The sequence below is a fragment of the Pongo abelii genome, chromosome 11 (genome assembly GCF_028885655.2).
Source record: "Pongo abelii isolate AG06213 chromosome 11, NHGRI_mPonAbe1-v2.0_pri, whole genome shotgun sequence".
Taxonomy (NCBI): Eukaryota; Metazoa; Chordata; class Mammalia; order Primates; family Hominidae; genus Pongo; species Pongo abelii.
Window position 1 is genome coordinate 32,414,336 of NC_071996.2, and position 13,873 is coordinate 32,428,208.

A 13,873-nucleotide genomic window follows, 5' to 3' on the forward strand; every position below is an offset into this window, starting at 1 on the left:
CTACACCTCCCAGCGTGAGCCATGCAGAAGATGGGTGATTTCTGCATTTCCATCTGAGGTACCGGGTTCATATCACTAGGGAGTGCCAGACAGTGGGTGCAGGACAGTGGGTGCAGCGCACCGTGTGCGAGCCAAAGCAGGGTGAGGCATTACCTCACTCGGGAAGCACAAGGGGTCAGAGAGTTCCCTTTCCTAGTCAAAGAAAGGGGTGACAGAGGGCACCTGGAAAATCGGGTCACTCCCACCCTAATACTGCACTTTTCCAACAGGCTTAAAAAACGGCACACCAGGAGATTATATCCTGCACCTGGCTCAGAGGGTCCTACACCCACGGAGTCTCACTGATTGCTAGCATGGCAGTCTGAGATCAAACTGCAAGGCAGCAGCGAGGCTGGGGGAGGGGCGCCTGCCATTGCCCAGGCTTGCTTAGGTAAACAAAGCAGCCGGGAAGCTCGAACTGGGTGGAGCCCACCACAGCTCAAGGAGGCCTGCCTGCCTCGGTAGGCTACATCTCTGGGGGCAGGGCACAGACAAACAAAAAGACAGCAGTAACCTCTGCAGACTTAAACGTCCCTGTCTGAAAGCTTTGAAGAGAGTAGTTGTTCTCCCAGCATGCAGCTGGAGATCTGGGAACAGGCAGACTGCCTCCTCAAGTGGGTCTCTGACCCACAAGCAGCCTAACTGGGAGGCACCCCCCAGTAGGGGCAGACTGACACCTCACACGGCCAGGTACTCCTCTGAGACAAAACTTCCAGAGGACCGATCAGGCAGCAGCATTTGTGGTTCACGAAAATTCGCTGTTCTACAGCCACCGCTGTTCTGCAGCCACCACTGCTGATACCCAGGCAAACAGCGTCTGGAGTGGACCTCTAGCAAACTCCAACAGACCTGCAGCTGAGGGTCCTGTCTGTTAGAAGGAAAACTAACAAACAGAAACGACACCCACGCCGAAAACCCATTTGTATGTCACCATCATCAAAGACCAAAAGTAGATAAAACCACAAAGATGGGGAAAAACAGAGCAGAAAAACTGGAAACTCTAAAAAGCACAGCGCCTCCCCTCCTCCAAAGGAACGCAGCTCCTCACCAGCAATGGAACAAAGCTGGACAGAGAATGACTTTGACGAATAGAGAGAAGGCTTCAGACAATCAAACTACTCTGAGCTACAGGAGGAAATTCAAACCAATGGCAAAGAAGTTAAAAACTTTGAAAAAAAATTGGACGAATGTATAACTAGATTAAGCAATGAAGAGAAGTGCTTAAAGGAGCTGATGGAGCTGAAAGCCAAGGCTCGAGAACTACGTGAAGAATGCAGAAGCCTCAGAAGCCAATGCGATTAACTGGAAGAAAGGGTATCAGTGATGGAAGATGAAATGTATGAAATGAAGCAAGAAGGGAAGTTTAGAGAAAAAAGAATAAAAAGAAATGAACAAAGTCTCCCAGAAATATGGGACTATGTGAAAAGACCAAATCTACGTCTGATTGGTGTACCTGAAAGTGATGAGGAGAATGGAACCAAGCTGGAAAACACTCTGCAGGATACTATCCAAAAGTACTTCCCCAATCTAGCAAGGCAGGCCAACATTCACATTCAGGAAACACAGAGAACGCCACAAAGATACTCCTCGAGAAGAGTAACTCCAAGACACATAATTGTCAGATTCACCAAAGTTGAAATGAAGGAAAAAATGTTAAGGGCAGCCAGAGAGAAAGGTCAGATTACCCACAAAGGGAAGCCCATCAGACTAACAGCTATCTCTCGGCAGAAACTCTACAAGCCAGAAGAGTAAGTAGGGGCCAATATTCAACATTCTTAAAGAAAAGAATTTTCAACCCAGAATTTCATATCCAGCCAAACTAAGCTTCATAAGTGAAGGAGAAAAAAAATACTTTACAGACAAGCAAATGCTGAGAGATTTTGTCACCACCAGGCCTGCCCTAAAAGAGCTCCTGAAGGAAGCACTAAACATGGAAAGGAACAACCGGTACCAGCCACTGCAAAATCATCCCAAAATGTAAAGACCATCGAGACCAGGAAGAAACTGCATCAACTAATGAGCAAAATAACCAGCTAACATCATAATGACAGGATCACATTCACACATAACAATACTAACCTTAAATGTCAATGGGCTAAATGCTCCAATTAAAAGACACAGACCGGCAAATTGGATAAAGAGTCAAGACCCATCAGTGTGCTGTATTCAGGAAACCCATCTCACGTGCAGAGACACACATAGGCTCAAAATCAAGGGATGGAGGAAGATCTACCAAGCAAATGGAAAACAAAAAAAGGCAGCGGTTGCAGTCCTAGTCTCTGATAAAACAGACTTTAAACCAACAAAGATCAAAAGAGACAAAGAAGGCCATTACATAATGGTAAAGGGATCAATTCAACAAGAAGAGCTAACTATCCCAAATATATATGCACCCGATACAGGAGCACCCAGATTCATAAAGCAAGTCCTTAGTGACCTACAAAGTGACTTAGACTCCCACACAATAATAATGGCAGAGTTTAACACCCCACTGTCAACATTAGACAGATCAATGAGACAGAAAGTTAACAAGGACACCCAGGAATTGAATACAGCTCTGCACCAAGCAGACCTAATAGACATCTACAGAACTCTTCACCCCAAATCAACAGAATATACATTCTTTTCAGCACCACACCACACCTATTCCAAAATTGACCACATATTTGGAAGTAAGGCTCTCCTCAGCAGATGTAAAAGAATAGAAATTATAACAAACTGTCTCTCAGACCACAGTGCAATCAAACTAGAACTCAGGATTAAGAAACTCACTGAAAACCACTCAACTACACGGAAACTGAACAACCTGCTCCTGAATGACTACCGGGTACCTAACAAAATTAAGGCAGAAATAAAGATGTTCTTTGAAACCAATGAGAACAAGACACAACATACCAGAATCTCTGGGACACATTCAAAGCAGCGTGTAGAGGGAAATTTATAGCACTAAATGCCCACAAGAGAAAGCAGGAAAGATCCAAAATTGACACCCTGACATCACAATTAAAAGAACTAGAAAAGCAAGAGCAAACACATTCAAAAGCTAGCAGAAGGCAAGAAATAACTAAGATCAGAGCAGAACTGAAGGAAATAGAGACACAAAAAACCCTTCAAAAAATTACTGAATACAGGAGCTGGTTTTTTGAAAAGATCAACAAAATTGATAGACTGCTAGCAAGACTAATAAAGAAGAAAAGAGAGAAGAATCAGATAGATGCAAGAAAAAATGATAAAGGGGATATCACCACTGATCCCACAGAAATACAAACTACCATCAGAGAATACTACAAACATCTCTACTCAAATAATCTAGAAAATCTAGAAGAAATGGATAAATTCCTTGACACATACACCTTCCCAAGACTAAACCAGGAAGAAGTTGAATCTCTGAAAAGACCAATAACAGGAGCTGAAATTGTGGCAATAATCAATAGCTTACCAACCAAAAAGAGTCCAGGACCAGATGGATTTACAGCCAAATTCTACCAGAGGTACAAGGAGGAACTGGTACCATTCCTTCTGAAACTATTCCAATCAATAGAAAAGAGGGGAATCCTCCCTAACTCATTTTATGAGGCCAGCATCATCCTGATACCAAAGCCTGGCAGAGACACAACAAAAAAAGAGAATTTTAGACCAATATCCTTGATGAATATCAATGCAAAAATCCTCAATAAAATACTGGCAAACCAAATCCAGCAGCACATCAAAAAGCTTATCCACCATGATTAAGTGGGCTTCATCCCTGGGATGCAAGGCTGGTTCAACATACGAAAATCAATAAATGTAATCCAGCATATAAACAGAACCAAAGACAAAAACCACATGATTATCTCAATAGATGCAGAAACGGCCTTTGACAAAATCCAACAACCCTTCATGCTAAAAACTCTCAATAAACTGGGTATTGATGGGACATATCTCAAAATAATAAGAACTATCTATGACAAACCCACAGCCAATATCATCCTGAATGGGCAAAAACTGGAAGCTTTCCCTTTGAAAACTGGCACAAGACAGGGATGCCCTCTCTCACCACTCCTATTCAACACAGTGTTGGAAGTTCTGGCCAGGGCAATTAGGCAGGAGAAGGAAATAAAGGGTATTCAATTAGGAAAAGAGGAAGTCAAATTGTCCCTGTTTGCAGATGACATGATTGTGTATCTAGAAAACCCCATCGTCTCAGCCCAAAACCTACTTAAGCTGATAAGCAACTTCAGCAAAGTTTCAGGATAGAAAATCAATGTATAAAAATCACAAGCATTCTTACACACCCATAACAGACAGAGAGCCAAATCATGAGTGAACTCCCATTCACAATTGCTTCAAAGAGAATAAAATACCTAGGAATCCACCTTACAATGGATGTGAAGGACCCCTTCAAGGAGAACTACAAACCACTACTCAATGAAATAAAAGAGGATACAAACAAATGGAAGAACATTCCATGCTCATGGGTAGGAAGAATCAATATCGTGAAAATGGCCATACTGCCCAAGGTAAATTATAGATTCTATGCCATCCCCATCAAGCTACCAATGACTTTCTTCACAGAATTGGAAAAAACTACTTTAAAGTTCATATGGAAGCAAAAAAGAGCCCCCATCGCCAAGTCAATCCTAAGCCAAAAGAACAAAGCTGGAGGCATTATGCTACCTAACTTCAAACTATACTACAAGGCTACAGTAACCAAAACAGCATGGTACTGGTACCAAAACAGAGATATCGATCAATGGAACAGAACAGAGCCCTCAGAAATAATGCCGCATATCTACAACTATCTGATCTTTGACAAACCTGACAAAAACAAGCAATGGGGAAAGGATTCCCTATTTAATAAATGGTGCTGGGAAAACTGGCTAGCCATATGTAGAAAGCTGAAACTGGATCCCTTCCTTACACCTTATACAAAAATTAATTCAAGATGGATTAAAGACTTACATGTTAGACCTAAAACCATAAAAACCCTAGAAGAAAACTTAGGCAATACCATTCAGGACATAGGCATAGGCAAGGACTTCATGTCTAAAACAACAAAAGCAATGGCAGCAAAAGCCAAAATTGACCAATGGGATCTAATTAAACTAAAGAGCTTCTGCACAGCAAAAGAAACTACCATCAGAGTGAACAGGCAACCTACAAAATGGGAGAAAATTTTTGCAACGTACTCATCTGACAAAGGGCTCATATCCAGAATCTACAATGAACTCAAACAAATTTACAAGAGAAAAACAAACAACCCCATCAAATAGTGCGTGAAGGATATGAACAGACACTTCTCAAAAGAAGACATTTATGCAGCTAAAAGACACATGAAAAAATGTTCATCATCACTGGTCATCAGAGAAATGCAAATCAAAACCACAATGAGATACCATCTCACACCAGTTAGAATGGCGATCATTAAAAAGTCAAGAAACAACAGGTGCTGGAGAGGATGTGGAGAAATAGGAACACTTTTACACTGTTGGTGGGACTGTTAACTACTTCCACCATTGTGGAAGTCAGTGTGGCGATTCTTCAGGGATCTAGAACTAGAAATACCATTTGACCCAGCCATCCCATTACTGGGTATATACCCAATGGACTATAAATCATGCTGCTATAAAGACACATGCACACGTATATTTATTGCGGCATTATTCACAATAGCAAAGACTTGGAACCAACCCAAATGTCCAACAATGATAGACTGGATTAAGAAAATGTGGCACATATACACCATGGAATACTACGCAGCCATAGAAAAGGATGAGTTCATGTTCTTTGTAGGGACATGGATGAAACTGGAAATCATCATTCTCAGCAAACTATCGCAAGGACAAAAAACCAAACACCGCATGTTCTCACTCATAGGTGGGAATTGAACAATGAGAATACATGGACACAGGAAAGGGAACATCACACACCGGGGCCTGTTATGGGGTGGGGGGAGTGGGGAGGGATAGCATTAGGAGATACACCTAATGCTAAATGACAAATTAATGGGTGCAGTACACCAACATGGCACATTTATACATATGTAACAAACCTGTACATTGTGCACATGTACCCTAAAACTTAAAGTATAATAATAATAAAATAAAATAATAAAAAAATAAAAAAAAAAGAAAACACAAGTGGTGATTGAAGTTGTGGTGTTCCCCAGAACAAAGCCGTCTATCTAAAGGATGGGATTTCTCTTTAGGGGTGGTTGATGTGAGATAAAAACGAAGAGAAAAATAGAAAATATATCATGAAGACTGTTATGTAGTGTCAGGGAAAACGCAGACCTTTAATCTATGAATGAATAATGAGAGGATTTTAGATAGGAGGGCTACATTCTCACATATGGATTTTGCAAAGTTCAACCTAGCAGCAGAGTGGAAAAGCAACTAAAAGAGAGAGAGAGCAAAGCAGTAAACTAAAGAAAAGGAAGTGTAAGTAGAAATAGTATAGTAGGGTAGAGTTCAATCATCCAGATAGGATGTCTGACTGGTCTGAAGCTTGACGCTAATTACAATATTAAACAATATTTCAAGTTGTTTGAAGAAATGTGCATAGAACAGACCAGCAATGATGTTATCTTGACTGTTGGATATGAATAACTGAATATATTCCCTCATTGTGAATGATCGGTTACTTATATCATGCTGTTTAAAAGAATATTTACATAGAAAACAGATCACTTCTACCAAGATGACCAAATTATGGGATTCTGATACACAGAACATTCAGTGATGAGACTCTAGATAAAAATGACGAATGCTCTCCAGTTAGAATGACCTGATCCATAGGCTGACAGAGGAGGAGAATGGAAGAAAGCTCCAGGAAGATAAGACTTAATGGATGACCATGAATTTCTTGGGATTTCGAGGACGGTGAATTCAGAGAAAGAAAAGAAAGTCATGGAGGCAGGATAGCATATGTTGCATTCTGGAAGTTAATATAACCTGCTGAACACTTACTGCCTCCCTTATTAGACCTTTAACGAGTGTGGCAAGATAACTTGAGCACGAGAAAGTAGAAAATGGGAAGAGATGATGGGCCCTTGGTACTGAACTAAACCCCTGAGCTGATGCTGCTCCTCTTCAGAGGGACAGAACATAAAAACAAAAACAAAAATCCCTTCTTTTTAAATAACAGTACAACTTTCTGGATTGCTTTTTACCAGCATCTAAGCATACTAGATTCATATTTATTTATTTACCAAATGAACGCCTGCAACCGCAGGGCATTTTCCACAACACCTTCAGTCTTGGCACTATTTGGTAATTACAGGATAGTCAGTAAGTTCTATGTATTAAGCATTGCGGAGATAGACTGAACAAACCCAAATAACTATTATAGACTTCAAGATGCTTGCAATCTTGTTATCTCCCCATAGCCATTAACACGGCTTCTCATATGTAAAAGCAATGTGGTAGATGTGTATGGTATTAAATTACATAAACATGAATAGGAAGTAAGAATAATATTAAAAAAGAACAATATGAGGTTATAAGAGCTGGAATGAATATAGATGTGTATAGAATAAGTTTAAAAATGAATAAGGACTCCGAGTCCTTAAGGGCTCCCTATAATGTTAAACAGAAACGCAGGAGTAAAACAAGTAGGCACTTGAAGGGAGAATTGGAGGAGCTGTTCAGAAAAAGGGGATCATGACTCCATAGAGACCGCAGCAAACCCAGGTCACTGAGATCCATCTGTGGTGCCAATACTTCTTAGATTTTCCATTACGGTAAAAATATTCTACAGTAAAAATATTTATGTGATATATACCCCATCCTGCATACTCTTTTTAATGTGACATTGACGTTGATCTTTGATTCACTTACATTTTAAATGTTACGAGGAAGTTTGAGTTTCAAAACATATGACCAAGCAAGGGAGGTCAGAGGACCATTTCTTTTTTTTTTTTTTTTTTTCCATAAAACCAAATTTATTCACTCCAGTATCAGAATTATGTTACAAACCTAAAAGCAATTACCCTTATCACACATGATCTTTCCAGAGGTTACTTTTTGTACTTTTTATAAGATGTTTGGTATTTTTTCTTCTCTATGTAAAATTCTGTAGATGCAGTATACATACATATGTGCATTATAATAACATACACATGCATATTTATATAAAATGTATTATATGCATATATACATACATACAGAAAATTAAAATGTATTTTCTTCCTTATACCAAATATTAATTTTCCTATTTTAGCACACCAGCATGGCACATGTATACATATGTGACTAACCTGCACATTGTGCACATGTACCCTAAAACTTAAAGTATAATAATAATAAAAAATAAATAAAATAATGAGATCAGTGTTAACCAATGTTGTTTCCTATGTGGATATTTGGTTTTCTCCAAAAAATCTTAATGGATGTAGATAATTTATCCCATGGATAAAATTCTTAAAAGTAAAAATTAAGATATTATTATTCAATTCAGAGGGACCATTTCTTTTGAAGATCCATAACGAAGATTGAGCAGAACTGGGTTTCCAAATTGCCAGAGGCCAGTTTCTTCCAGGGCAATCTTTCTTTCAGCCACTCACGTGCTTGCTGCAGCCTGACACTAACTCATGTATTCATTATATAATTCCTTGGATGTAAACCCATCTCCACAGATCAAGAAATGGCTCATACTCTGTTGGCTACCAGATATATGGCACAAAATAGCAATAAAGTACTGACACCAAAATCACTGAGTGACCTCTTAGACTCATTTAAATAATAGTCACTCTATTGTTCATCACTGTCTAATTGCTCATTTGCAAAAAAAATAATTATTATTATTACTTTTAGAATGGGAAGTCAATTTGTCACTGAAAACAGTTTTTAAGCTTGAGAAAAAATATGGCTTTAAATTATGGGCAGTTTTTAAAATTCTTAAAAAACATTTTCTACTTTTGCTATTCTGACCCTTATTTGTTTCCAAGCATAGTGTTTTAGAAATAATCATGCAATTTAAAAGAATAGATCGTATTTTAAGTATAAATTTTAAAAAAAGAAATTATCCTTTTGGATTTTGTAAGTCACATTCTGTGAAGCTTTCGATAATTTCCCTTTAAAACCCAAAAGTGTGGATAATGTCAATTAATATTTAGTATAAACAATATATAACTATATATAACAAAGTATAACTAGAAATGATTTAATACTCATTTTCATTCTTCCTGTATCAACCAAAAAAGTAGCAAAGTAAATTCTATGGGTCTGACTGCACTATTTTATCTATTTTAGTAGTGTCTGTCTATTGAATAACTTTATGGGCATTAAATTACACATCAAATATTTATATTAATCACATTAAATACTTCAAAATACTATTATCCATATTAGGTTGGCAGAAAAGCAATTGCAGTTTTTGCATTTATAAGTAATGCAATTACTTATAATTTTGCCGTTTATAATAACTGCAATTACTTTTGCACCATACTAATAATAATTATGATTCTGCTTATGATTTATTAAAGACTCTCTGCAAGTGCTTATGCTCTACCAAACACTATGGTAATATAGTTAAATATAAATATTATCCCATGTTATTTTCTCCAATTTATTTATAAGGCAACAGAAGATTCGAAAAATTCAGCAGTGTATTGTTAAATCTCAGCACTCCAACTTGAACCCAGTCCTACCTGACTCCAAAACCAGCATTTTGCTCCAAAATCCTACTTCTCAAAAAAAACCCAAGTACCCTTTGCCAATAAGAGAAGTCTTCAAATTGGTTTCTTGTGTAGGTCCTTATATTCCTCTTATAAACTAAAAATCAACCAGAACAAAACACAAGTCTGATGCCAAGATGAGCCAGTTAGCTTATCTGTTTCAGAAAACAAAGAGATTCTGTTAACTCTTATTTGGTTTTCCCCCTATGTGTGACACTGCCCTACAGCAGGTGGATACGCAAGTGGTCATAATTATCTACACATTCGTCTGCATAAATATCATGCTTCAAGGGCATTCAGTTCTTTTATCTTCCATTTTGAAGGTCATCACATACTGAGGGATGCCTAGGATGTGCCTGAGGGATGTCCCTTCCTTGAGAAAGTTTATTTTTCAGTGAATCAAAAGAACATTTCCTTTTACCAAAGGGAGACGTGACTGAGATAGAAGATGGGGTTGATTTTTGCTTTCTTTTTGTCTCGTTTTAGTGCCTTAAACATTTTTCCTCAATAAATCATACATACAGTTAAAATAGACCAGAAGAAACTAGGTAAAAAAGACGAGGAAAAAAAACCAATGAATTAAGAAACAGCAAATAAGAACTTCCTCAAGGAGACATTAAAAACTTTCAGAGCTTTCTGGCATTTAGGGACAAGGGAGAAAAGTTTGGATATGAGAAACTACATAAAGCTCAATAATTAGAAATGAACACTGGAGTGAGAGAGAAAATTAAATATTATATTATTTCTGTATTATGTGGTTTGTTAAAATAAAGGGACAAATTGCTTGTATATATTAAAATATCTAAAATAAATGCAGTCTATACAAAAAAGAATTATAATCCCAATAATTATAAGAATCATATGTGTTAGGCACTATTTAAGGGACTTTATATGTTGTATTTCACTCAGTCTACAAAGCAGTCTTAAAACACAGGTTGTATTGTAATGATTGTTTTATATTTAGAGAAACTTAGCCTTGTAAGAACACAGGTTGTATTGTAATGATTGTTTTATATTTAGAGAAACTTAGCCTTGTAAGAGGTTAAAGAACTTGCCCAAGGACACGCAGCTAATAAATGGCAAAACTAGAATCTGAACCCAGGAAATCCAATTTCACAGACTGAATACTTATCCACTATACTCAGTGATCATAATAAGCAATGTTATTTTCATATTTACTATTTCTAAATATCTAAAGAAAATATTATATCTAAAGATATAATTTTAGATAGTTTTAAGCACTATTATATCAATATGCTACCTGATCATATTAATAAGGGAAATAACTTATAACTCTCAGGAATACAATGCTAAATCAATATCAAGTTAGTTACGCATTAGATGTTAGGGGCCTTGGTGCCTAATACCATACGGTCATAATATAGCCTTACAAAATGTATAAAGATATTTAACTTCAAAGTCAATTTCAAGATAAGAAAAACTTGAGTCAAGTTTTCTGAGCATAGGAGCAGCTTACTGCAAGCCATGTATGCAGGAGGAAAAATCGATAGGAGTGATACAAACATAACCCATTGTTTTAGCAGTGGAATTACATGTTCCACAATGTTGCATAAACAGCTGATAAAGAGCACAGGGCTTGAGTAATTGCTAAGCAGACACCCACAAATCAAACTATTTAGTGTCACTATTCCTGGCAGTAGCACCAAACTCCATGTGGGATGCAAGAAGTTCAAAAAAATTACACATCCTTATACATGATTTAGTGATGGACTCATGGAAGAATTTAGACAACAGACAGCTGCCCTGGTTAACTACACACATAGGACTTCTCTTGTTTATTGAATCAAATGTTGTCATGTGAGACATAAAAATATAAAATCTTTAGATTCCTTTATTTCAAAAACAAATAAAATACTTACATTATTAACAGAAGAGCATACTGGTTTCGGTCCATAAAATCTTTGGGAAGGGACAACTGTAAAGGAAGTTCTTTTAAAGAAAGAGCAAAATATTAAAGATGGAGAGTCATTTACAGGTAAAACTATAAGACGCAGAGAAAGTTGTTCTTGAATAACATAGCATGCACAAAACTTTACCATAGTCGTCAATATGAAGGATTTTAATTTCTGACTTTCCTATCTTCTTCTTCAGGATAGCTTCCTTCAGCATAGAATTGCTTTCCAATATAAAATATTCTGTAAACCAAAAAGGGTAGTGTAAATAGCTAACTCCTATGCATTAAACAAGATTCAGTGTAACACAACAAAAAATTAACCAGTTGTTACCATTTGGCCGGCACTGTGCTGATTAACTCATTATCTCTCTTCTGAATTACTACAACAGTTTTCTAAGTGAGCTTCATTATGCCAGTAAAACCTTTTCATTTGCTTCTATATTAAATTTATCATTTATGTTTTCAAAATGCAAATCTGATCATATCGTTAACCTGCTTAAGAATATTTTAGCAAAATACAAGATTATCTAGCACCAAATAAGATGAGATTCACAATATCTAGGTACCTATACCAATTAAAAGGGATACAGAAACACAGGATGAGGATATCTGGACTGTAGTTCAGGTGTTTAATAAGGTAGAAAAAGCATGAGCATGTTATATATTTCTAAAAATAAAAACTGCAGAATCTGAAATACATGAAAATTATAAGATCTAAGATGAAAAATACACTGGGTGATATTAATAAAATATTAGGCACTGCAGAAGGAAACAGTAAGGACCTTGAAAATACAGTAATAGAGAAATATCAAAAATGAAACATCAAAAAATTTGATAAAACATGAAGTGGACATCAGTAACTTGCTGGAATTTTGATGTACATGCATTGTGTTAAATTTGTAGATCTATTTGGAGAGACTTTACATCATAAAAATAGTGAGCCTTCTAATCCATAAATATAGATACACTCACATATATGTTTGCATATGTATACATATTGTGTACATATACATCCATGTGTACATATTGTATACAGATATATATGTGTATATATATGTCTGTGTCTGTGGAAATTTGAGTCTTTAATTTCTCCCAGCAGTATTATATAGATTTATAGAGGAGGTATTGATTTTTATTAGATTTATTCCTAGATACTCCATGGATTTTTGATGTTACTTTAAACAGCATTTAAAAAATACTCTTAAATCTTGCATTTTTGTTGATGAAATAGTTGAATTTTGTGTATTGGCCTACAGATGTAACCATGATAAATTCACTTATTTTCAATAGCTTATTGTGTGTATATTCCACAATTTTTTGTTTCCTTGCTTTTTGTTTTGTACACAGTATGTCTTCTGCAAATAAACACAGTTTTACTGCATATATTTCTTTGTCTTACCCATTTTACTGGCTAAGTCCTCTATTACAATGTTGCACAGAAGCAGTGAGAACAAACATTCTTGACTTTCCCAGTCCTTAGGGAGAAGCATCATTCTTTCACCATTAAGCATGATGTCAGCTGTAGTATTTTTACAGATTATCATTCATGAAGTTCAGGAATTTCTTTTCTATCTTATCTTGATTAGGAATTACTATTAATTGATTATTATTATTGTTTGCCAAAATTTTCAATTTTTTAAAAAATTCTTTGAGGTGTCAGTGTAATACGGTGAATTATGGTTAATTACATTGTTTGTTGAAGGTTACAGTAAACATAGAATCTTTGGGTAAACCCAATATGGCCATAATAAATTATACTTTCTATAATTGCTAGGTTTGACTTGCTATTATTTAGTTAAGGTGTTTTGCATCTAAATTCATGAGAAAATTTGATCTTGTTTTTTGTCTTCCTAATATATATGTCTGGATTTGGAATCTGGTCAATACTTGCCATATATATATACATATATATATATACACACACACATATATATATACACACACATATATATACACACATATATATACACACATATGTATATATACACATATATACACACACGTATATATGTGTATATACGTATATATACACACACATATATATGTGTATATACGTATATATACACACACGTATATATGTGTATATACGTATATATACACACACGTATATATGTGTATATACGTATATATAACACACGTATATATGTGTATATATGTATATATACACACACGTATATATGTGTATATATGTATATATACACACACGTATATATGTGTATATATGTATATATACACACACGTATATATGTGTATATATGTGTATA

At 36.1% G+C, this 13,873-nt stretch overlaps 1 protein-coding gene across 1 annotated transcript in view; it reads right to left on the minus strand.

Annotated features, from left to right (window-relative positions):
- Window positions 1-13,873, minus strand: part of DPP10 (dipeptidyl peptidase like 10) — a 703,534-nt gene that overhangs the window by 53,937 nt on the left and 635,724 nt on the right. Inside the window, exons 18-19 of the mRNA XM_024243704.3 lie at window positions 11,752-11,850; window positions 11,575-11,644 (exon numbers count right to left, since the gene is read on the minus strand). Of these exons, the coding sequence (XP_024099472.1) occupies window positions 11,575-11,644; window positions 11,752-11,850 (169 nt within the window). The remainder of the gene's footprint in view (window positions 1-11,574; window positions 11,645-11,751; window positions 11,851-13,873) is intronic.